Source organism: Scyliorhinus torazame, chromosome 4, assembly GCF_047496885.1.
Source record: "Scyliorhinus torazame isolate Kashiwa2021f chromosome 4, sScyTor2.1, whole genome shotgun sequence".
Taxonomy (NCBI): Eukaryota; Metazoa; Chordata; class Chondrichthyes; order Carcharhiniformes; family Scyliorhinidae; genus Scyliorhinus; species Scyliorhinus torazame.
In genome coordinates, this window is record NC_092710.1 from 89,399,727 (window position 1) to 89,424,813 (window position 25,087).

The window sequence follows — 25,087 nt, forward strand, 5'->3', positions numbered from 1 at the left end:
AAAAGCCCTCGCTCCCTCAACCTTTCTTCATAACACATGCCCTCCAGTCCAGGCAGCATCCTGGTAAATCTCCTCTGCACCCTCTCCAAAGCATCCACATCCTTCCTATAATGATGTGACCAGAACTGGACACAATATTCCAAGTGTGGTCGAACCAGGGTTTTATAAAGCTGCAACAAAATGTCACAATCTTTAACTCAATCCCCCTGTTAATGAAAACCAACGCACCATACGCCTGCTTAACAACCCTATCAACCTGGGTGTCAACTTTGAGGGATCTATGTACGTGGACCCCAAAATCCCTCTATTTCTCCACACTTCCAAGAATCCTGCCTTTAACCCTGTATTCAGCATTCAAATTCGACCTTCCAAAATGAATCATTTCACATTTATCTATATTTATCTCCATCTGCCACTTCTCAGCCCAGCTCTGCATTCTGTCAATGTCCTGTTGTAACCTGTAACAGCCCTTGACACTATCTTCAACTCAACCAACCTTCGTGTCATCGGCAAACTTACTCACCCACCCTTCCACTTCCTCATCCAAGTCATTTAGAAAAACCACAAAGAGCAGAGGCCCCAGAACAGATCCTTGCGGGACACCACTGGTCACCGACCTCCAGGCGGAATACTTTCCATCCACTACCACTCGCTGTCTTCTTTCAGCCAGCCAATTCTGTATCCAGACAGCCAAATTTCCCTGTGTCCCATGTCCCCTAACTTTCTGAATGAGCCTACCGTGGGGAACCTTATCAAATGCCTTACTGAAATCCATATACACTCCATCCACTTCCCGACCTTCATCAAAGTGTCTCGTCACATCCTCAAAGAATTCAATGTGGCTTGTGAGGCATGACCTGCCCCTCACAATGCCATGCTGACTATCTTTAATCAAACTATTGTTTTCTAAATAATCATAAATCCTATCTCTCAGGATCCTTTCAGTATTTTGCTCACCACAGACGTAAAACTGACTGGTCTGTAATTCCAGGGATTTCCCTATTCCCTTTCTTGAACAGGGGAACAACATTCGTCTGCCTCCAATCATCCGGTACTACTCCAGTGGAGAGGGAGGATGCAAAGATCATCACCAATGGCACAGCAATCTCCTCCCTCGCTTCACGTAGTAACCTTGGGTATATCCGTTATGGCACAGGGGACTTATCTGTCTATCCTGATGCTTTTCAAACTTTCCAGCACATCCCCCTTCTTAATATCAACTTGTTCAAGCCTGGTTCACGCTGTTCACACGAGCAGCAAGGTCCCTCTCTCTAGTGAATACTGAAGCAAATATTCATTTTGGGTCTCTCCTACCTCAGACTCTAAACACAAGTTCCCTCCACTATCCCTGATCGGCCCTACTCTCACTCTGATCATCTTCTAATTTCTCACATAAGTGTAGAACGCCTTGAGGTTTTCCCTAATCCTTCCCGCCATGACTTTTTCGTGCCCCCTTCTAGCTCTCCTAAAACTCTCCATTTTTGAGTGCCTTCCTGGCTACCTTGTAACCCTCCAGAGCTGTGCCAATTCCTTGCGTCCTCATCCTTATGGAAGCTTCCTTCCTTCTTCCTCTTGACTAGAAGCTCCACTTCTCTTGTCATCTTCTGAACTGCATCAATCCTTTGCCAGTTGTGGGGCAGGCAATAGTGTATTTCCATCTAGCCTTACAACACCGCATGTGGGCATTGCCCATATCATAACTTATGGATTCCTCATTTTACATCTCTCCAAAAGACAATCTTGGGTCTTCAGTCATTGTTATCAGATGACAGTCAGTTAATTAGATTTCCACTGGCAATTCTCACTCCTTTCCTGACCAAAGCTGTTCTCTGCTTCAAATGCAGCTGGGAACTTTTTACATTGTGATTGTAGTCGGAAACTCAATGTTATCATCACAGAATCACAGAAGAATCATAGAAACTTTATAGTGCAGAAGTAGACCATTCGGCCCATCGAGTCTGCATCGACCCTTCACAAGAGCACTCTGCCATTCCACTCCCATTCACACCAATTCCTGTAACCGCATAACCTAACCTGCACATCCCTGGACACTAAGGGGCAATTTATCACAGCCAATCTGCCTAACCTGCACATCTTTCGACTGTGGAAGAAACTGGAGCAGCCGGAAGAAACCCATGCAGACACGGGGAGAAAGTGAAAACTCTACACCGTCACCCAAGGCCAGATTTGAACCCGGGTCCCTGGCGCTGTGAGGCAGCAATGCTAACCACTGTGCCACCGTGTCGCCCTTACATCAGCAATTTGTTTGAAACTGACTGCAGCTTCACTCTTGTCCTTGCCTCTGTGGCAAATAGAAAAGGGGTGTAATTTTCCGGCCGTTGGGATTCTCTTTATCCTGCCGGCAGCTCACCCCCACAGTTTCCCGGCGGCATGGGGTGGCTTCAATGGGAAATCCCATTAACAAATGGCAGGGGCAGAGAATCCCGCCACCAGCGGATGACGCTCCGCTGAGGAACCTGCAGCTGGGGAGCGGAGAACCCCGCCCCAGTGACTGCGTGCAGTAAGGTAAGGATGCTGCAACACTTAGGTTTATGTGAGCCAGGTTAAGCAGGAATGTGCTGCATGACACCCTCCAAAATCAAACTGTTGTAAATTAACTTGAGCTCTTTTTAAATTTGTTTTATTTCTGGATTATTTCTGTGTTTGTATAAAATAGTATGGGCTGATTACATTAGCAGAGGTACCAGCTTTAAACGTTTTCTGATTCTAACAATCAGTTAACATAATTGAATGCCGTATATATATGTGTAGATATATATATTGCTGTGTTTTCAGTCACAATGTCAGTCATATCGCTCAGCAGCTCCTATCCCTTTGGATACATTGCTCAACATCTATTTATAGATTAATCAGGATGTACAACACACCTCTTTCACATGCAACTGGAATCTGCCCGAAAACTATTACTTCCTGGAAATTTTTGGAAGTGACACTTCGTGAAATGGGAATCATATTAAGCCATGTTATTTCACAGGCAACAAATGATCAGTTTTGATCAGATTCACATGACTAATTCAATCAGTTTTGCTTGTCTGTAATGGAAAATAATGAACGTGCTTTTGCTTCCCCACCTCAGCGAACCATCTTTTTTGACTTAAATAAACCAGCATCCAATTACCCTGCTGTATTTTTGTGAGTATGGTGGCCAAGGATTGTGCTTGGAGCTTTTTGTTTCAAAGCTGACTCTGGTGTCTCTGCCTCTTTTTCTGTTTTTTTGGACTGTCAGCACTGAGATCTTCAAGGGGGCGGAATTCTCCCATCTCACTCACGGTGGGTTTGGCGATGGGCGGGAGCAGATAATCTCTTTCTGCTGTGGGGTGATATGAATGTCATTTTCACCTCCTGACGAAGATCCGGGGAGTGGGGCTGTGCAATTGGGGTGGAGAGGGCAAAGGTTGACAATGGTAGGCAGAGAGAAAAGGAGGTAGATGAAGAAGATGAACAATGAGAGGCAGTAAGGAGACCGAGGGGAGGGAAGCTGAACCCCAACAAGGTTGAATGTAACACAGACAGAGGGGTCTAGAGGATAGCACATGTGTTTACTGGAAGGCGATGCACGTAGACTGCAGATTAGGAGATGGCTGCTTGTTAGTGTAACAGATTAGGGATATTTCGCTGTGACGAATATGACCCCCACACACACACAGAAGTGTAAATCTAACCCTATTTCCAGTTCTCTCCATCTTTGACCAAGTGTCATCCAGACTCGAAACGTTAGCTCCCTTCTCGCTCTACAGATGCTGTCAGACCTGCTGTGATTGTCCAGTATTTTCTGGTTTTATTTCAGATTCTATCATCTGCAGTAATTTGCTTTTACATTAGCAAGAAATGCGATGTGGCATTGATGAGGCCAAATAGAGTCCAATCCTTTCCCATTGTTAACTTTCCAACATCATTTCCTGTGTCCCACAATACCACACTCACCATCAAATCAACCACATAACTACACCAACATCTCCTCGCTGTCTAATTTAGAAGCAATGCTTCAACAAAATATTCTGACAAATTCAACAGAAGTGACAGAAACAAGTCTAAGTGGGGTGAAAGTGAAAATCAGTGCTTTTCCTCGTGAGAATCTGTGAAGAAGTGATTCGAAACAAACCTGTTAGACTTTAAACTGGTGTTGTAAGATTTTTTACTGTGCTCACCCCAGTCCAAAGCCGGCACATCGTGAGAATCTGTATTTAAGGTATGCATATTGAACAAACCCTTCCTGGTGATGTTAGAAACAATTTTTGAACATGTATAAGCATCAGGGAGACAGCAGAACTTGGAAATGTCTGAATTTGCATTTAATTTAATTCCTTTACATTTTCCATTTCCTATTGAAGTCCCTTTAGAGAACATGGGCGGGATTCTCCGCATGTTTCGCGGTGATGCTCCATTCGCTGGTGGTGGGATTTTCTATTCCTTCCGCTTGTCAATGGGATTTCGCATTAAAACCACCCCATGACGTCGGGGGTATGCTGCCAGTGGGAACAGAGAATCCCAATGTCCGGATAATTCCGGCCCATATTTCAAAACAAATATGAGACACAATCATTTGCATGTGGTTAATATGAAATGTTCAGTGTGTTTTAACTGGATTATTTTTGATTAAAATATCAGATTGCCTGTTCATATAAGATTATTCTTTCTGTTTCTAGGGATATACCTAGAATTCCAGAGAGTTCCCATCCTCCTTTGGAATCTAGTAAGTACTTAAAAGAATAGGAAGGATTTGGATAATTAATCTCTGAATTTTTGCATTTTATTAGTTTTGTTTCTTATCCCTGGAACATCCTGCTACATACAAAATCAATCTCACTTAACATTATACATCTGCTCGTAAATCATCTTTCTACAATTTTAGATAAAGGAATAAGGAAAATAGAAATGTCAGCTTCTTTTTCTCGCGCCTCATGCCAGTGGGATTTTTGGTCCCCCCAAAATTGACACCTCGTAGAAGGTTTCCTGTCGGCAGGGTGAGCGATCCTCGGCCATAGGCTTCAGTCGGACCCGAAGGCCGGCCACCAACCAATGGCTCGCCACATCTGTAGCGGGAAAACTTGCTGCGGGGGAGGACGGTCCTAAATTAAAATCCAGGCCAGAGTGTTTGACGAAATATTTCCAGTTTTCATGAATTTGAATTATCCCAAGGTTTCACATGATTAACATCTGAATATTAATTGATGAAATCTGTTGCACAATTCATGAGTTTGATGCTCATAGAATTACTAATATAAGAACGGAGATACAGCAATGATCTTCACATGATGTACAACAAAGGTTCATCAGTGTCCATAGCATCGACAGGTAATATACTCACCCACCAATCACTGGAGTATTTCTCTCAAACTTTCTACTTAACCTCTACACTGGAAGTTTCTGCTATTTTGATATTTATTTGCAGTTGTGCCTTAAGTAAAGGATTGAGAAAAGCAAAAATATTGATTGCTCAATTGTGTTGAGAATTAATTTAGGGATTTTCTTTGACTCATCCATATGTTGGAGTAGTGTAATCACCGCTAAAATTTAATTGTTTTTCTAGTTTTCAATGTTGGATACATAAGTTTGAATCATATAGACCAGCAATTTTAAAAAAAGATTTAAAAGAATCAGAAAGAAAGTCGGTGAAGTGAGAACGATTCAAAACAAAAAGAGGGATGAGCACAGGTTTTGATGGACACACTGGTGTCTGGTCCAAGAATTCCAATCCATCGGTTTGTGTTGGTAAAGAGCTGTGGGTATTTCTTCCCTCTAATTTCCAAGGAGAAATTTCAGTACAGGTGGTGCTCGACTTTACGATGTTTGAGTTACGACAAACTGTGCTTACGATGTTTATAAATTGACACTGTCCGGAATTCTCCAGCTGTTGAGATTCCCTGTTCCCACCGGCAGTGCACCCCTCCTGCAGGTTTCATAGAAACATAGAAAATAGGAGCAGGAGGAGGCCATTCGGCCCATCAAACATGCTCTGCCATGCATTATGATCATGGCTGATCATCTAACTCAATAGCCTAATCCCACTTTCTCTCATATCCTTTGAACCCCTTTGCCCCAAGTGCTTCTTGAAAACATACAACCTAACTGCTTCTTGAAAACATACAATATTTTGGCCTTAGCTGCTTCATGTGATAACAAATTCCATTCCACAGGCTCACCAATCTCTGGGTTAAGAAATTTCTCCTCATCTCTGTCCTAAATGGTCCACCCCGTATCCTCAGACTGTGACTCCTGGGGCGTCATTCTCCGACCCCCCGCCGGGTCGGAGAATGGCCGTTGGCCGCCGTGAATCCCGCCCCCGCCGAAGTCTCCGGTACCGGAGATTGGGCGGGGGCGGGAATCGGGCCGTGCCGGTTGGCGGGACCCCCGCTCAATTCTCCGGCCCGGATGGGCCGAAGTCCCGCCCAGAGATTGCCTGTCCCGCCGGCGTAAATCAAAGCTGGTATTTACCGGCGGGACCAGGCGGCGTGGGCAGGCTCGATCTGACCCCGTGGGGTGCCCCCATGGTGGCCTGGCCCGCGATCGGGGCCCACCAATCCGCGGGCGGGCCTGTGCCGTGGGGGCACTCTTTCCCTTCCGCCTCCGCTACGGCCTCCACCATGGCGGAGGCAGAAGAGACTCTCCCCACTGCGCATGCGCGGGAAACTGTCGGCGGCCACTGACGCTCCCGCGCATGCGCCGCATTTCCGCGCCAGCTGGCGGGGCACCAAACGCCATTTCCGCCAGCTGGCGGGGCAACAAACTCCATTTCCGCCAGCTGGCGGGGCGGAAATCCCTCCGGCGCTGGCCTAGCCCCTCAATGTTGGGGCTCGGCCCCCAAAGATGCGGAGCATTCCGCACCTTTGGGCTGGCGCGATGCCCGTCTGATTGGCGCCGGTTTTGGCGCCAGTCGGTGGACATCGCGCCGTTGGGGGAGAATTTCGCCCCAGGTTCTGGACACCCGTACCATCGGGACCATCCTTCTTGCATCTACTCCATTTAGTCCTGTTAGAATTGTATAGGTTTCTATGAGATCCCCCTTGTTCTTCTGAAATCCAGCGTATACAATCATAACCGACTCAATCTCTCCTCATACATCAGGCCCATGACCCCAGAAATCAGACTGGTAAACCAAATTTCCTCTATAGCAAGAATATCCTTCCTCAGATAAGGAGATCAAAATGCACTCAATATTCCAGGTGTGGCCTCGCCAAGGCCCTGTATAATTCCGACAAGGCATCCCTGCTTCTGTACTTGAATCCTCTCGCAATGAAGGCCAACGTCCCATTCACCTTCTTTACCACCTGCTGCAGCTGCATGCTTGCCTTTAGCGACTGGTGGACGAGGACACCAGGTCTCGTTGCACATTCCCTTCTCCTAATTTATGGCCATTCAGATAATAGTCTGCCTTTCCACTGCCAAAGTGGAAACCTCTCATTTATCCAAATTATACTACATCTGCCATTAATTTGCCCACTCACTCAACTTGTGCAAATCACACTGAAGGATCTCTGCATCCTCCTCACAGCTCACCCTCCAACCCAAATTTTGAGATAGTTCATTTTGTTCCTTCATCTAAATCATTAATATATATTGTGACTAGCTAGGGTCTGTGGTGATATGCCTGTGCACAGTTCTGCAAATAGTTAGTAATGCTAACTCCAACCATCTGGTGGCGATAGAGATCTTTCATGTGACTCAACACACCCGCCAGTTGGTAGTAAGACGTAGAAGAAGACAGTCGCACTTGGAGTAGCTCCAGGAGAATTCACTGAATTAATTTATTAAGCATCATCAGTATTGTCTCTTTTCCACGTGTTTATTAATAAATCATCGTTCTGGTTAAACAACTATATGTTCTGTCTACATCATTACAACGGTTACAACACAGAACACAACAGGGTCCTGGCACCGAACCCTGCGATACCCCACTAGTCACTGCCTGCCAATTTGAAAAAATTAATTCCTACTCTTTGTTTCCTGTTTGCCAACCAGTTTTTGTATCCACCTCAATACACTACCCCTAATCCCATGCGTTTTAATTTTACACGCTAATCTCTTACGTGGGACTTTGTCATAGTCCAAATATACCACATCCACTGCTTCTCCCTTGGCAACTTCCATCCTCAAAGTATTTCAGAAGATTTGTCAAGCATGATTTCCCCTTCATAAATCCATCCTGACTCTGTCTGAGCCTGCCACTGATTTTTAAGTGCTCTGCGATAAAATCTTTGACAATGGATTCTCGAATTTTCTCCACCACCAACGTCAGGCTTGCTGGTCTATAATTCCCTGTTTTCATTCTATCTGCCTTTTTAAATAGTGGAGTTAGATTAGCTATCCTCCAATCTGCAGGAACTGTTCCAGAGTCTACAGAGTCCTGGAAGATGACCACCAAGGCATCTACTATTTTTCCTCAAGCCACTTCCTTAAGTACACTGGGATGTAGATGATTATCCCCTGGGGATTTATCAGCCTTCAATCGTATCAATTTTCCCAACACCATTTCCCGACTAATCTCGGTGGTGTAGGGTGGCTTAATCAAGTGTCAGGAGTAGTGCTGCCAGCGAACGGCATGCTGAGAAACCGATAGCTGGGGAAGTGGAAATTCCAGCCCCTTGTTTCAACTTTCTCGCCTCAGTTTCAACGTTGCATTCATATGAGCGGATCGATGTTCAGGTGCTGTTCTGATGCATTTTCACAAAGTTTGGTGCCTTTTTTCAAGCAATTTCATAAAATTTAGAGTCTCTTTATCTACAATAATGGCAGAAAAGCGTCAATCTGGTGCAAGAGAGGTTTCTTCTTCTAAAAAACATAGAACAATTACGATGGAAACAAAAATGGAAATAATTAAAAGGTCTGAAAAAGGTGAGGCACAAACTAAAATGGGTAGAGCTTTGGATATCCCTTGAATGACTATTGTGACCATCCTGAAAGACGAGCTAAGAATTCAGGAATATGTTGAGGGTCCGGCTCCTGTTGAAACAACTGTCAACCAAGCAACTTTTTGGATTTATAGCTCAGGTTGAGAAATTGTTTATCATTTGGCTGGAGTATCAAAATCAAAGTAGTTCTCCTGTGAGTTTGGGAAAAATTCAGGAAAAGGCAAGGAGAGTTTGTAACGATCTAAAGAAACAACAGGAGAGTTTCAATGCTGAAACTTTTTTTTAAAATAAATATATTTATTAAAGTTTTTTAACACAATTTTTGTCCCTTACAAACAATAACGCCCCCCCCCCCCCCCCCGCCCCGTAACAAAAAAAAACGAGAAATCGCGCAGAGCAAGATATATACATGGCAAAATGATATATTTACACAGCTTTGTACACTGGCCCTCACCCGTACGTGCCAGTTTCCCCAATCCTTCATGTTATCTCTTGCTAGCCCACCCTCCCAGGACGTCCCCCCCCACCCCCCCAAGGTTGCTGCTGCTGCTGACCGACCTTCCTCTAACGCTCCGCGAGATAGTCTAGGAACGGTTGCCACTGCCTGTAGAACCCCTGCGCAGACCCTCTCAAGGCGAACTTAATCCTCTCCAACTTTATGAACCCAGCCATATCATTTATCCAGGCTGGGGGGCTTCGCCTCCTTCCACATTAGCAAGATCCTTCGCCGGGCTACTAGGGACGCAAAGGCCAGAATGCCGGCCTCTTTCGCCTCCTGCACTCCCAGTTCGTCCACTACTCCAAATATTGCTAGCCCCCAGCTTGGCTTGACCCGGACTTTCACCACCTGAGATATTGCTCCCGCCACTCCTCTCCAGAACCCCTCCAATGCCGGGCATGACCAAAACATATGGACATGGTTCGCCGGGCTCCCTGAGCACCTTTCACATCTGTCCTCTACCCCAAAGAACCTACTCAACCTCGCCCCCGTCAAGTGCGCTCTGTGGACCACCTTAAATTGTATCAGGCTGAGCCTGGCACACGAGGAGGAGGAATTAACCCTACCTAGGGCATAAGCCCACAGACCTTCCTCGATCTCCTCCCCCAGCTCCTCCTCCCATTTACCCTTCAACTCTTCTACCAGCGTTTCCCCCTCTTCTTTCAACTCCTGGTGTATTTCCGACACCTTACCCTCCCCCACCCATACACCCGAGATCACCCTATCTTGAACTTCTTGTGCTGGGAGCAACGGGAATTCCCTCACCTGTCGCCTCACAAAAGTCCTCACCTGCATATATCTAAAGGCATTTCCCGGGGGTAACTCAAACTTCTCCTCCAGTGCCCCTAGGCTCGCAAACGTCCTGTCGATGAACAGGTCCCCCATTCTTCCAATCCCCGCCCGATGCCAGCTCTGGAAGCCCCCGTCCATCTTCCCCGGGACAAACCGGTGGTTACCCTGATCGGGGACCACAGCGATGCTCCCATTGCACCCCGGTGCCGTCTCCACTGGCCCCAGATCCTTAGCATTGCCGCCACCACCGGGCTCGTGGTATACTTTGTCGGCGAGAGCGGCAGCGGTGCGTCACCAACGCCCCCAGGCTCGTTCCTTTACAGGACACCATCTCCATCCTCTTCCATGCCGCCCCCTCGCCCTCCATAACCCACTTGCGGATCATCGCCACATTTTCTGCCCAGTAGTAGCTCCCCAGGTTTGGCAGCGCCAACCCTCCTCGGTCCCTACTGCGTTCCAGGAACCCTCTCCTTACTCTCGGGGTCTTATTCGCCCACACAAACCCCATAATACTCCTGCCTACTCTCTTAAAAAAGGCCTTAGTGATCACGATGGGAAGGCACTGAAACACAAACAGAAACCTCGGAAGGACCACCATTTTGACCGACTGCACTCTACCCGCCAGCGAGAGCGGTAACATGTCCCATCTTTTGAAATCCTCCTCCATTTGCTCCACCAACCTCGTCAGATTCAGTTTATGTAGGGTCCCCCAACTCCTGGCTATCTGGATCCCCAGATACCGAAAGTCCCCTCCACCCTCCTCAGCGGTAGGTCCCCTATCCCTCTTTCTTGGTCCCCCGCCTGTAATACAAAGAGCTCACTCTTCCCTACATTGAGCTTATAGCCCGAAAACTCCCCAAACTCCCTTAGAGTCTGCATGACCTCCACCATCCCCTCCTTTGGATCCGCCATGTACAGCAACAGGTCATCCGCATATAGCGACACCCGATGCTCTTCTCCCCCTCGGACCACCCCCCTCCATTTATTAGACACCCTCAATGACATGGCCAATGGTTCGATCACCAATGCGAACAACGGGGGCACCCCTGCCTCGTCCCTCGGTACAGTCGAAAGTACTCCGACCTCCGCCGGTTCGTCACTACACTCGCCATCGGGGCTCTGTAAAGGAGCTTAACCCAATTGATAAACCCTACCCAGAACCCAAACCTACGCAGCACCTCCCAGAGGTACTCCCACTCTACTCGGTCAAAGGCCTTCTCCGCGTCCATAGCTGCCACTATCTCTGCCTCTCCCTCCTCCGATGGCATCATTATCACGTTTAAGAGCCGCTGCACATTGGTGTTTAGTTGCCTGCCCTTTACAAATCCCGTCTGGTCCTCGTGGATTACCCCCAGGACACAATCCTCGATCTTCGTGGCCAGCACTTTTGCCAGCAACTTTGCATCCACATTGAGGAGGGAGATCGGCCTGTACGATCCACATTGCAGTGGGTCCTTGTCCCGCTTTAGGATCAAAGAAATTGTCGCTTCCCACATTGTCGGGGGCAGGGTCCCCTCCTCTCTCGTCTCATTAAAGGTCCTCACCAGCAGCGGGGCCAACAGGTCTGCGTACTTCCTGTAGAACTCCACCGGGAATCCGTCCGGTCCCGGGGCCTTCCCCGCCTGCATGCTCCCCAAACCCTTGCTCAGCTCCTCCAACCCAATTGGTGCCCCCAAACCAGCCACCTCTTGCTCTTCCACCCTCGGGAATCTCAGCTGATCTAGGAATCGTCTCATCCCCTCCTCCCCCGCTGGGGGCTGGGATCTGTACAGCTCTTCATGAAAGGCCTTGAATACCTCGTTTATTTTCGTCGCACTCCGAACCGTGGCTCCCCTTCCATCTTTGACTCCCCCTATTTCCCTCGCTGCCATCCTCTTACGGAGCTGGTGTGCCAGCATCCGACTAGCCTTTTCCCCATACTCGTAGGTCACCCCCTGCGCTTTCCTCCACTGTGCCTCCGCCTTCCCTGTGGTCAACAGGTCAAACTCCGTCTGGAGCCGTCGTCTTTCCCCAAGTAATCTTTCCTCCGGGGCCTCTGCGTATCTCCTGTCCACTCTCAAAGTCTCCCCCACTAACCTCTCCCTTTCCATACCCTCTGTCTTCTCCCTATGAGCCCTAATGGAAATTAGCTCTCCACCATCAACGCCTCCCATACCACCCCCACCCGCACCTCCCCGTTGTCATTGGCCTCCAAGTACCTTTCGATACTCCCCGTCACCTTCCCACACACCACCTCGTCCGCCAGCAGTCCCACATCCAGCCGCCACAATGGGCGTTGGTCCCTCTCCTCTCCCAGCCCCAGTTCCACCCAGTGCGGGGCATGGTTCGAAACGGCTATAGCCGAATACTCCGTCCCCTCCCAGAACAAAGAAATCTATCCGGGAGTAGGCTTTGTGTACATGGGAGAAGAAAGAAAATTCCCTGGCCTGCAGCCTTGCAAACCGCCATGGGTCCACTCCCTCCATCTGATCCATAAACCCCCTAAGTACCTTGGCCGCCGCCGGCCTCTTTCCAGTCCTTGATTTGGAGCGGTCCAGTGCTGGATCCAAAACTGTATTGAAGTCCCCTCCCATTATCAGGCCTCCTACCTCCAGGTCCGGAATGCGCCCCAACATGCGCTTCATGAATCCTGCATCATCCCAGTTCGGGGCGTATACGTTTATCAACACCACCCACGTCCCTTGCAGCCTACCGCTCACCATTACATATCGCCCTCCATTGTCCGCTACAATAGTCTTGGCCTCAAATGACACCCGCTTTCCAACCAATATTGCCACCACTCTATTCTTCGCGTCCAGTCCCGAGTGGAATACCTGTCCTACCCATCCCTTTCTTAACCTGAATCCAATCCATATGCATTCCTTCGTTCCCCTTCCCGCCTTTCTTCCCGCGCGCGGGAAAAAACCCCGTGCTTTCCAAAGCCTGCTCCGCCCTCTCTGGCGCAGCTCCTGTCGCGGCCTTGTCTCTCTCCCCCAGCCCATGTAACATTTCCTGCGCGTGATTGACCCCCTATATACAACAACCATCACACATCAAACCTCAAACATCCCCCCTACCCTCACAAACCCTCAGTTAGAGTCCAACTTTTCGGCTTGTACAAAGGTCCACGCCTCCTCAGGCGTTTCAAAGTAATAGTGTTGGCCCTTGTATGTGACCCACAGTCGCGCTGGCTGCAGCATTCCGAATTTCACTTCTTTCCGGTACAACGCTGCTTTGGCCCGGTTGAAACCCGCTCTCCGCTTTGCAACCTCCGTGCTCCAGTCCGGGTATATTCGGATCTCTGCATTGTCCCACTTACTGCTCCGCTCCTTCTTGGCCCATCTCAGGACCCACTCTCTGTCCGTGAACCGGTGGAACCTCACCACCATCGCCCTTGGCGGCTCATTTGCCTGGGGCTTCTTCGCCAGCACCCGATGTGCCCCGTCCAACTCCAGCAGCCTCGAAGGGGCCTTCGTGCCCATCATCGTCTCGAGCATCGTGCTCGCGTATGCCCCGGCATCAGCCCTCTCCACTCCCTCAGGGAGACCCAGGATTTGCAGATTCTTTCTCCTCGACCTGTTCTCCAGGTCTTCGAGTCTTCCCGCCCACCTCTTGTGCAGCGCCTCGTTCTGCTCCACTCTCACCGCCAGGCCCACAAGCTCGTCCTCGTTCTGACTGACTCTTTTCTGTACCTCCTGGATCTTAGCTTCGTGGACCTTCTGGGTGATCCCGAGTCCTTCAATTGCTGAAAGCATAGGCGCCAACATCTCCTTGCGCATCTCCTCGCGCTGCTCCTCGAAGCAGCGCTTGATGAACTCCTGCAGCTCCCCTTTGTCCCTGGCCGCCGCCATTTTGTTTTCTTTCCCACGCTTCTCCCGTTGCTCCAGTGCCGCTCCTTCGGCCGTTACACTTCTGGTCCGTTTCATAGAAGTTGGCAGTGTTTGCTTCACCAGTCTGCCCCAAAAAGTCTATGGAAACTCCTGGAAAAGGTCTGAAAGTCGGTTCCAGACGGGAGCTGCCGAATGCGCGACCTCCTCCTCCATGGCCGCCACCAGAAGCCTCGTCCCCGCCTCTTCAATAGTCTTGGTAGATCCTTTCACAGTTGTTCCCTCTGCTGCTAGAATTCACCTTTGATAGAGTCAAGTCAGATTGCAGCTTTAAGCTTGCCCTTCCCCCGCCTGCATGCTGGAAGAGGCCTCTGTCTATTGCTGCAGCTCAAGCCAAATCCTTCACTGTTTCTGCCGGGTCTAGCAGCCAAAAGACACAACATTCCTGGGGGACACCGTCAGGGGAATGCTGCAGTCTTCTTCCCACACCGGGAAATGTCAAACAAATGCCGTGGGGGCCCTGTAAAAGAGCCCAAAAGTCCGTTCCAAGCAGGAGCTGCCGAATATGCGACCTAGCTCTGCATAGCCGCACCCGGAAGTCCCAATGCTGAAACTTTTAAATGCAAGTAGGCGTTGTTTAAGCATTTTAAAGTCACGTCTAAGTTCCCAGTTTCAATTCCAACCTGGGGTGACTGTATGGAGTTTGCACGTTCTCCCCGTGTCTGCGTAGGTGCTCCGGTTTCCACCCACAGTCCAAAGATGTGCAGGTTAGGAGGATTAGCCATGCTAAATTGCCCCTTAGTATCAAAAGATATGTAGGTTAGTTACTGTGATAGTGAATAGGGATGTACACAACAGTGAGTAGGGGCATACACAACAGTGAGTAGGGGTGTACACAACAGTGAGTAGGGGTGTACACAACAGTGAGTAGGGACGTACACAACAGTAAGTACACAACAGCGAGTAGGGGCGTACACAACAGTGAGTAGGGGTGTACACGACAGCGAGTAGGGGTGTACACGACAGTGAGTAGGGGTGTACACAACAGTGAGTAGGGGTGTACACAACAGTGAGTAGGGGTGTACACAACAGTGAGTAGGGGTGTACACGACAGTGAGTAGGGGTGTACACAACAGTGAGTAGAGGCGTACACAACAGTGAGTAGGGGCATATAAAACATGCACAGTTGGCACAGAGATATTTCAAAAGAAAATAAGTCAAAATCTATCCAAACTTCTTTGGAGACTATTGATGTCAAGGAGAAACCCAGAAAAGGAGAGCCTGGTTTATTTCCAACTCTCAGTTAGGAAAAGTATATACAAAAGAATAGTCCTTGTCCCAGCCGGCATCATTCTCAGATGCTGGCTCCTGCCTGGGCCCGGAATTAACAAGCCCACTGATGGGCCAATGCCCCTCATCGGCGGGCTAGTACTCCACGAGCCCTACGGAGATCAATCGGGTCGTCGCCTTACGTCTTGTGGGTAATATAACAGACACGTTCTCAAAGAAAGACTTCAGAAAAACCTGCAGCTAAGAATCTCAAGAATATTCCACAGAACATAATCATAAAGTTTTTACATAGCAAAAGGTGGCCATTTGGCCCATCGAGTTTGCACCAACACTCAGAGCATCCTATCTGGATCCATTCTCCCGCCCTCCTGGTAACCCCACCTAACCTGTAAACGCCTGGATATTAAGGGGCAATTTTATCATGGCCAATCCACCTAACCTGCACATCTTTGGACCCTTTTACAATGTCCAACCAAGAACCCTTCCAAAGGTCCAGATAAGTCCTTCCAAATCACCTCAAAACCCGTGAAAGCCTCACCGAGTCAGACACTGGCAGGAGCACAGGGATTTTGAAGAAAAGTTTTAAATTTAGTTAAAAAATGTTCATGTCATTTGTAGATAATGTACAGTACCATACAGTGCATGCATGTCTATGTTGTTTATGTCAATAAATGTATCACTAGTCTGTAATTGTTTGTGTACAACATTCTGGGTTATTTTGGTGTAAATGGGGTATCAGACCTTTGTCTAGGAACCACTCCCCCGTTTATAACATTATTTTTATGGGAAAATTGGTTCCAAGTTGTGCTGATTTGACTTGAGGTGTGGTTATCAGGAACCAATCGTGTCAGATGTCCAAGCATTGTCTACAAAGGTACTGCGCCCCCCAACCCAAAGACTACCCCAGCTCACTCACCCTGTCGTACCATATCTAACCACTCACCCCTTCCCACACTCCCATCCCACTCACCATACCCCACCCCAGTCCACTTAACTCACCTAACAATACCATCCTGCCCCCAACCCCACCCAACCGACCCTTCACCCCACCCCATTCCAATCAGCCACTCCACACTATTCACCAACACAGAACTCCATTCCTCAACTCCACTAAACCCATACCGACCAACAATCCCTGTTCACCCCCCTCACCCCACCCCACACACCCCCACGCCACTCTCCACCCCATTACTCCCGCTCGACCCACCACATCATCCCCACTCCAAAGTTCCACCCCACCCATCCTCACCTAACGCCCTGCCCCAAATCCCGCCATCAATCTCTATCCTATAATCCCATTCCACCCAGCCTATCCCACATCGCACTTCATCTACTTCAGCCCCCCACTCCCACTCCAGGGCTGGAAGGAAGAATAAACCACAAGTCAAAGAAAGGCCAGAGGCAGGGTGACCAAAATCTTGGACAAGGAGATGAGTTTCCTAAAACTCTTTCAAGTTAGAGAAGCAGGTGGAGAGATGGAGGAGTTTATGCGGGCTGTTTTAGGGCCTAAATGAGAGGAGGTTCAACCAGCAATGTTGGCCAGAAGGAAGGACAGAGGTGCACAAAAGGCTGCACGCAAAGGAACAAAAGAGTTCAGAGGAGGAATTCTAAAGGTGCAGAATGACAGAAGTACAGTGGGTCAGGGCTATTGAGGGATAAAAACAACGGGAATTTAAAATTTAAAATAGTGAAGAATGATTATGGGAGCAAGGGCAAGTGTGTTCGCTGAGCGTGACATAGAGAGGGAGAAGATGGTAAGGACCTCCTGTTGCCAGCTAATAGGCTTGAGCTCAGTATTTTGTTCTTCTCTTGATTCAAAGACTATTTTTAAATTTATTTGAGAACAATATTGAATTCAAATTTATCAAAATGATTATTACATTGGCAACTTAAAAATTTATTTTTGCCCTCCACACATCTAAATCGGGCAATAGTATCTGCTGTGGACTCATTGGAGATCGTATTAACACTGCCCCAAATTCCTTTCACAATCAACACAGATAAAGGGGTCGTGATTCTCCACTCCGACGGCGGTTGGGAGAATCGCCTGGGCCGCCAAAATTTCCGGGGATGCCGGTCCGACGCCCTCCCGCGATTCTCCCAAGGGGCGGGAACAGCCCGGTCGGGTTTCGCGGGCCGCAGGCCGGAGAATCGCCGGAGACACCCAAAATGGCGATTCTCCGGCACCCCCGCTATTCTGAGGCCCGGATGGGCCGAGCGGCCATGCCAAAACGGCGGGTTCCCCCCGGCGCCGTCCACACCTGGTCGCTGCAGTCGTGGGCGGTGCGCAAACGCTGGGGATCCTGCACCGGGCTTCACCTGGAATGTGGGGTGGCCCGCGATCGGTGCCCACCGATCGTCGGGCCGTCCTCTCTGAACGAGGACCTCCTTCCTTCCGTGGCCCCGCAAGATCCGTCCCCCATCTTCTTGCGGGGCGGATTTAGAGAGGACAGCAACCGCGCATGCGCGGATGACGTCTGTTATGTGGCGCCGGCCGCGTCATCTATGCGGCGCCGCTTTTACGCGGGCGACAAGGCCTGGCGCGTGTAGATGACGCGGCCCCGATACTGGCCCATTGTCAGGGCCTGAATCGGTCGGGACCGGGGCCGTTCTGCGCTGTCGTGAACCTCGACGGCGTTCACTTCGGCGTGGGAGTGGAGAATCCCGCCCAGGATACTTCAATCTCATTATTCTGGTCTGAATTTGATTTCAGGTCCTAGAGATGAACGATTACTGTGTAACCCACTGCATCATCAAGTTTCCAAGATTTATTTTACCTCCGTTATCCAAAATACATTCTGGCTAGCTGATAAATGACATTCTGAGAGGCAAATCAGAGCTCACTTGTGGGAGAAAGTCATTACTTTATTCCCAGGCATTGATTCATTATAATTATTTTTTGCAGCTTGTTGAAATTTATTGATTCACAGGACTATTAATATCCATCAGGCTTAGAAATACAGAATTTAATAAATATCATAAATACAGATTTATATTTACATTAGAAATGCTATACTTTAATGTATTACAAATACTTGTCTGAAATAACAGCAGTGTTTTGAGTAAATTATGTTTCAATATTTACAGGTTCAAGTTCCTTTGAGTCACAGAAGATGGAACGGCCATGCATTTCTGTAATTTCTCCGACCAGCCCCGGAGCGCTGAAAGATGCTCCTCAGGTTCTGCCTGGACAACTTTCAGTGAGTAAATTAATAAAACAGGAATTAACTGTTGTTTGAGTTTTGGAAATGCAATCCTGTACTGATGAACTGGCTTGCCATGGCCATGTGACTACTTCTGAAGTCGGGCATCAGTTCAGTGAAGATCTCTCACAGAGGAGATCTGGATGAAGCCTGCTGTACTTAGAATTCAAACAGCTTCTTCCTTCTGTCATATTTATTCAGTAACAAACTTTTAAAAACAAAGAGGCTGAATGGGTAGCACTTCCTCTTGCTCATTTAATAATCACTTGGATGGACATTAGGCAGGTTCCTTTCCGGAACCCTGTTCCCCAAGGCAGATTTTCCTTCTTCACCTGGTACCCAAGGACAAAAAGAAAAATCTCGTCCATGAGTGTTTATTTTTCTTCTTGTATCTTGTTAAAAGAGGCATCCTATCTGGCTGCATCACAGCCTGGTATGCCAACTGCTCGGCTCAAGACCGTAAGAAACTGGAGTTGTGAACATAGCCCAGTCCAACACACAAACCTGCCTCCCATCCATTGACTCTGTTTACACCTACTGCCTTGAGAAAGCGGGCAGCATAATGAAAGATCCGACCACCTCTTCTAACTTCTTCCATTGGCAGGATATACAGAAGTCTGAGAACACGCGCTAACAGATTCAAAATCAGTTTCTTCCCCGCTGTCACCAGACTCCTGAATGATTATTTTACGGACTGATCTGGTGTCTCCACGCATCTTCTATATTGAGTAGCACAACACTCCTTATGCTTCACCCGATCTCTATGTGTTTACATTGTGTATTTATGTATGTCCTATGCTTTTCATGTATGGAACAATCTTTCTGGTCTGTATGCAAAACAATATTTGTCACTGTACCCTGGTCCATGAAAAATGAATAGAGAGATCATCCGGTAGATGGATAGACAGATCAATAAATAGACAATAAATCAAATCCAAATCCAATTCAAATCCAATCCATAAAAATAATTTACTGAGAATATCAAATTATCTATTAGAGCACATGTACAAACATAGAGTAAATGGTTCATGAAATGCTGGGGATTATCCATGTTATTATGGTAAGCCATATTACATGTATTAGTGGGTGACGTATTCATTAACATACAAGTCCTGCTGAAGTTCCTCTATACATAGGTTGATATGTCCTGAGATTATCCACTATCCGAAGTAGATATGTTATTAGTGCTGTGCCTGATAGTTGATCCATAATTAGTGCTGGGTCTGATATTTGATGATGTATTATTCCTAATGGGTCTGATATTTGATGATCTATTATTCGTGCTGTGTCTGATATTTGATCTATTATTAGCATTGTGTCTGATATTTGGTGATCTATTATTATTGCTGATTCTGATATTTGATCTGTTATTAGTGCTGTGTCTGATATTTAATGACCTATTATTAGCACAGTGTCTGATATTTGATGATCTATTATTAGTGCTTTGTCTGCTATGTGATTGTCTATTATTAGCACAGTCTCTGATATTTGATGATCTATTATTCGTGCTGTGTCTGATATTTCATCTATTATGAGCACGGTGTCTGATATTTGATGATCTATTAGTAGTGCTGTGTCTGATATTTGGGGATCTATTATTATTGCTGAGTTTGATATTTGATCTGTTATTAGTGCTGTGTCTGATATTTAATCTATTATTAGTGTTGCGTCTGATATTTGATGATCTATTATTAGCACAGTCTCTAATATTTGATGATCTGTTATTAGCACAGTGTCTGATATTTGATGATCTATTATTATCATAGTCTCTGATATTTGATGATCTATTATTAGCACAGTCTCTGATATTCGAAGATCTATTATTATTTGCATTGGGTGCGGCTGTTGGATAAATAGTCAGCATCGAACATGTAGGAGTCTTTCAAGCGACAGTTGATTAGGATTCAGGAAAGTCATGTTCCTGAGAGAATGAAGGATAAGTAGGATAATGAAGGGTAAGTTTAGGGAGCCTTGGATAACGAGGGATATTGTGAACCTCGTCAAAAAGAAAAAGGAGATTTTTGTACTGTCGAGAAGGGCGGGAACAGTCGAACCCTTGAGGAGTATAAAGAAAGTAGGAAGGTACCGAAGTGGGAAATTAGGAGGGCTAGGAAGGGTCATGAAGTGTCCTTGGCAGGTTGGATTAAGGTGAATCCCAAAGCTTTTTATCATATGTAAAAAGCAAGAGGGTGGCCAGGGAAAGGATTGAACCACTAAAGGACAACAGGAGGAATCTATGTGTTGAGCCAGAGGAAATGGGCGAGGTATTGAATGAATACTTTGCATCAGTGTTCACGAAAGAATGGGACTCTGTGGAAGTTGATTCTTGGGTAGGGTGTGTGGACACCCTAGATCACGTTAACATCGAAACGAGTGTGGACAGTCTAGATCATGTTAACATCGAAAAGAAGGAAGTATTGGGTCTTTTAAAAGATATTAAAATAGATTTATCCCAAAATACTGAGGGATGGAAGGGAGGAAATTGCTGGGGCCTTGACTGACATATTTGTATCGTCGTTGGCTACAGGTGAGATCCCAGAGGGCTGGAGAATAGCTAATGTGGTACCGCTGTTTACAAAAGGTTGCAGGGATAATCCTGGAAACTATAGGCCGGTGAGCCTCACGTCATTAGTAGGTAAATTATTGGAGAGAATTCTTAGGGACAGGATTTATACGCATTTGGAAACAAATGGACTCATTTGTGATAGACAGCATGGTTTTGTGAAGGGGAGGTCATGCCTCATTAACATGATCGAGTCTTTTGAGGAGGTGACAAAGATGATTGATGAAGGGAGGGCGGTGGATGTTGTTTACGTGAACTTCAGTAAAGCTTTTGACAAGGTGTCTCATGGCAGACTGGTACAAAGGTGAACTCATATGGGATCAGAGGTGAGGTGGTAAGATGGAGACAGAACTGGCTCGGTCACAGAAGGCAGAGGGTAGCAGTAGAAGGGTGTTTTTCTGAATGGAAGGTTGTGACTAGTGGCGTTCCACAGGGATCAGTTCTGGGGCCTCTGTTGTTTGTAGTGTAAATAAACGATTTGGAGGAAAATGTAGCTGGTTTGATCAGTAAGTTCCCAGATGACACCACGGTTGGTGGAGTGGCAGATAGTGTTGAGGATTGTCAGAGGATACAGCAGGACATAGATAGGTTGGAGACTTGGGAGGCGAAATGGCAAATGGAGTTTAATCTGGAAAAATGTGAGGTAATGTATTTTGGTCGGTCTAACATAGAGGGGAAATATACAAAGGCTCATCTGGACTCGAATTGTAGCTATTTGCTCTCCCTACAGATGCTGCCAGACCTGCTGAGATTTTCCAGCATTTTGTTTTGATAGGATGGATATAGAGGGATACAGCACAAGGAATTGCTGAGAGTTTTGGCAAAGGTTGATATGTCCGGACAGGCTTGGAGGGCGTAAGGGCCTGTTCCTGTGCCATATTGTTCTTTATTCCTTGTATTACTGCTTTGTCTATCTATCTTAAAAATATTTAATGAAGGAGCCTCAACTGCTTCACTGGGCAAGGAATTCCATAGATTCACAACCCTTTGGGTGAAGTAGTTGCTTCTAAACTCAGTCCTAAATTTACTTCTCCTTATTTTGAGGCTATTCCCCCTAGTTCTGCTTTCGCCCGCCAGTGGAAACAATCTGCCCACATCGATCCTATCTATTCCCTTCATAATTTTATATATTTCTATAATATCCCTCATATCCTTTAAAATTCCAAGTATACAGTCCCATTCTCCTCGTAATCCCACCCCCTCAACTCTGGGATTAATCTAGTGAATCTCCTCTGTACACCCTTTAGCGCCAGTACGTCCTTTCTCAGGTAAGGCGACCAAAACTGAACACGATACTCCAGGTGTGGCCTCACTCACACCTTATACAATTGCAGCATAACCTCCCTAGTTTTCCCTCCCTCTAGCAATGAAAGACAAAACTCCATTCGCCTTCTTAATCACCTGTTGCACCTGTAAACCAACTTTTTGCGACTCATGCACTAGCACACCCAGGTCTCTCTGCACAGCAGCATGTTTTAATATTTTATCATTAAAATAATAATCCCTTTTGCTGTTATTCCTACCAAAATGGATAACCTTACATTTGTCAACATTGTATTCATCTGCCAGACCCTAGCCCATTCATTTAAACTATCCAAATCCCTCTGCAAACTTCCAGTATCCTCTGCACTTTTTGCTTTACCACTCATCTTAGTGTCGTCTGCAAACTTGGACATATTGCATTGGTCCCCAACTCCAAATCATCTGTTTAAATTTTGAACAATTGTGGGCCCAACACTGATCCCTGAGGGACACCACTAGCTGCTGATTGCCAACCAGAGAAACACCCATTGATCCCCACTCTTTGCTTTCTATTAATTAACCAATCCTCTATCCATGCATCATTATCTCATGCAGCAACCTTTTGTGTGGCACCTTGTCAAAGGCTTTCTGGAAATCCAGATATACCACATTCATTGGCTCCCCGCTATCTACTGCACTGGTAATGTCCTCAAAAAATTCCACAAAATTAGTTAGGCATGACCTGTCCTTTATGAACCCATGCTGAGTCTGTCCATTGGGACAATTTCCATCCAGGTGCGCCTCTATTTCTTCTTTGATGATAGATTCCAGTATCTTCCTTATGACCGAAGTTAAGCTGACTGGCTCATAATTACCCGCTTTCTGCCTACCTCCTTTTTTAAACAGTGGTGTCACGTTTGCTAATCTCCAATCCGCCGGAACCACGACAGAGTCCAGTAAATTTTGGTAAATTATCACGAGTGCATTTGCAATTTCCCGAGCCATCTCTTTTAGCACTCTGGGATGCATTCCATCAGGGCCAGGAGACTTGTCTACCTTTAGCCCCATTAGCTTGCCCATCACTACCTCCTTAGTGACAACAATCATCTCATGGTCCTCACCAGTCATTGCCTCATTTCCATCAGTCACTGGCATGTTATTTGTGTCTTCCACTGTGAAGACTGACCCAAAAAACCTGTTCAGTTCCTCAGCCATTTCCTCATCTCCCATTATTAAATCTCCCTTCTCATCCTGTAAAGGAGCAATGTTTACTTTAGCCACTCTTTTTTGTTTTTTATATTTGTAGAAACCTTTACTATCTGTTTTTATATTCTGAGCAAGTTTACTCTCACAATCTATCTTACTCTTCTTTATAGCTTTTTTTAGTAGCTTTCTGTTGCCCTCTAAAGATTTCCCAATCCTCTAGTCTCCAACTAACCTTTGCCATTTTGTATGCTTTTTACTTCAATTTCATACTCTCCCTTATTTCCTCAGATATCCACGGTCGATTTTCCCTCTTTTTACCGTCCGTCCTTTTTATTGGCATAAACTTTTGCTGAGCACTGTGAAAAATCGCTCGGAATGTTCTCCACTATTCCTCAACTGTTTCACCATAAAGTCATTGCTCACAGGCTACCTTAGCTAGTTCTTCTCTCATCCCATTGTAATCGCCTTTGTTTTTTAAAAAAATATATTTTATTAAAGTTTTTCAATCAAAAAGAATTTTCCATTTTTACAACTTTGTAACAAAATGTACATTGACTGTTATTTAAACAATATATTAAACTAACAACAAGTGCAGAAAAAGAACAAGAACAGAGAAATAATAATACTGAAAAAATGAATATAAACAACTAGGATGGAAAGAAAAAAAAACCCAAACACCGAATACAGCCCCCCCCCCTGCTGCTGCTGTCGTTCCTGTTTTCCTTATCGCTCTGCGAGATAGTCAAGGAACGGTTGCCACCACCTGGTGAACCCTTGAGCCGAACCTCTTAGTGCGTATTTTATTCGCTCCAATTTTATAAACCTTGCCATGTCGTTTATCCAGGCCTCCACGCCCGGGGGTTTGGCTTCTTTCCACATAAGTAGAATCCTTCGCCGGGCTACTAGGGACGCAAAGGCCAAAACATCGGCCTCTCTCGCCTCCTGCACTCCCGGCTCTTCTGCAACCCCAAATATAGCTAACCCCCAGCTCGGTTCGACCCGGACCCCCACCACATTTGAGATCACTCTTGCCACACCCACCCAGAACCCATGCAATACCAGACATGACCAAAACATGTGAGTGTGGTTCGCCGGGCTTCCCGCGCACCTCCCGCACCTATCCTCCAGCCAAAAAATCTACTCAGCCTTGCTCCCGTCATATGCGCCCTGTGTAGAACCTTGAATTGGATCAGCTGAGCCTGGCACACGAGGACGAGGAATTTACCCTACTTAGGGCATCTGCCCACAGCACCTCCTCAATCTCTTTCCCCAGCTCCTCCTCCCATTTACCCTTCAGCTCCTCTACCATCGTCTCCCCCTCGTCTCTCATTTCCCTGTATATATCGGACACTTTACCTTCACCGACCCATGCCCCCGAAATCACTCTGTCCTGGATTCCTTGCGCCGGGAGCTGCGGAAATTCCCTCACCTGTTGCCTCGCAAATGCCCTCACTTGCATATATCGGAAGGCATTCCCAGGTGGCAACCCGTATTTTTCTACCAATGCTCCCAAACTCGCGAACGCCCCGTCCAAGAACAAGTCCTTCAACTTCCCAATTCCTGCTCGGTGCCAAGATTGGAATCCCCCATCTATTCTCCCCGGGACGAACCTGTGA

General features: G+C 46.9%; 1 protein-coding gene across 5 annotated transcripts in view; it reads left to right on the forward strand.

Moving 5' to 3' along the window:
* Nucleotides 1-25,087, forward strand: part of rims1a (regulating synaptic membrane exocytosis 1a) — a 1,446,068-nt gene that overhangs the window by 1,019,188 nt on the left and 401,793 nt on the right. For all 5 annotated transcript variants that reach the window (XM_072498344.1, XM_072498345.1, XM_072498346.1 and 2 more), the window contains exons 10-11: nucleotides 4,668-4,714; nucleotides 18,345-18,457. In XM_072498344.1, the coding sequence (XP_072354445.1) occupies nucleotides 4,668-4,714; nucleotides 18,345-18,457 (160 nt within the window). The remainder of the gene's footprint in view (nucleotides 1-4,667; nucleotides 4,715-18,344; nucleotides 18,458-25,087) is intronic.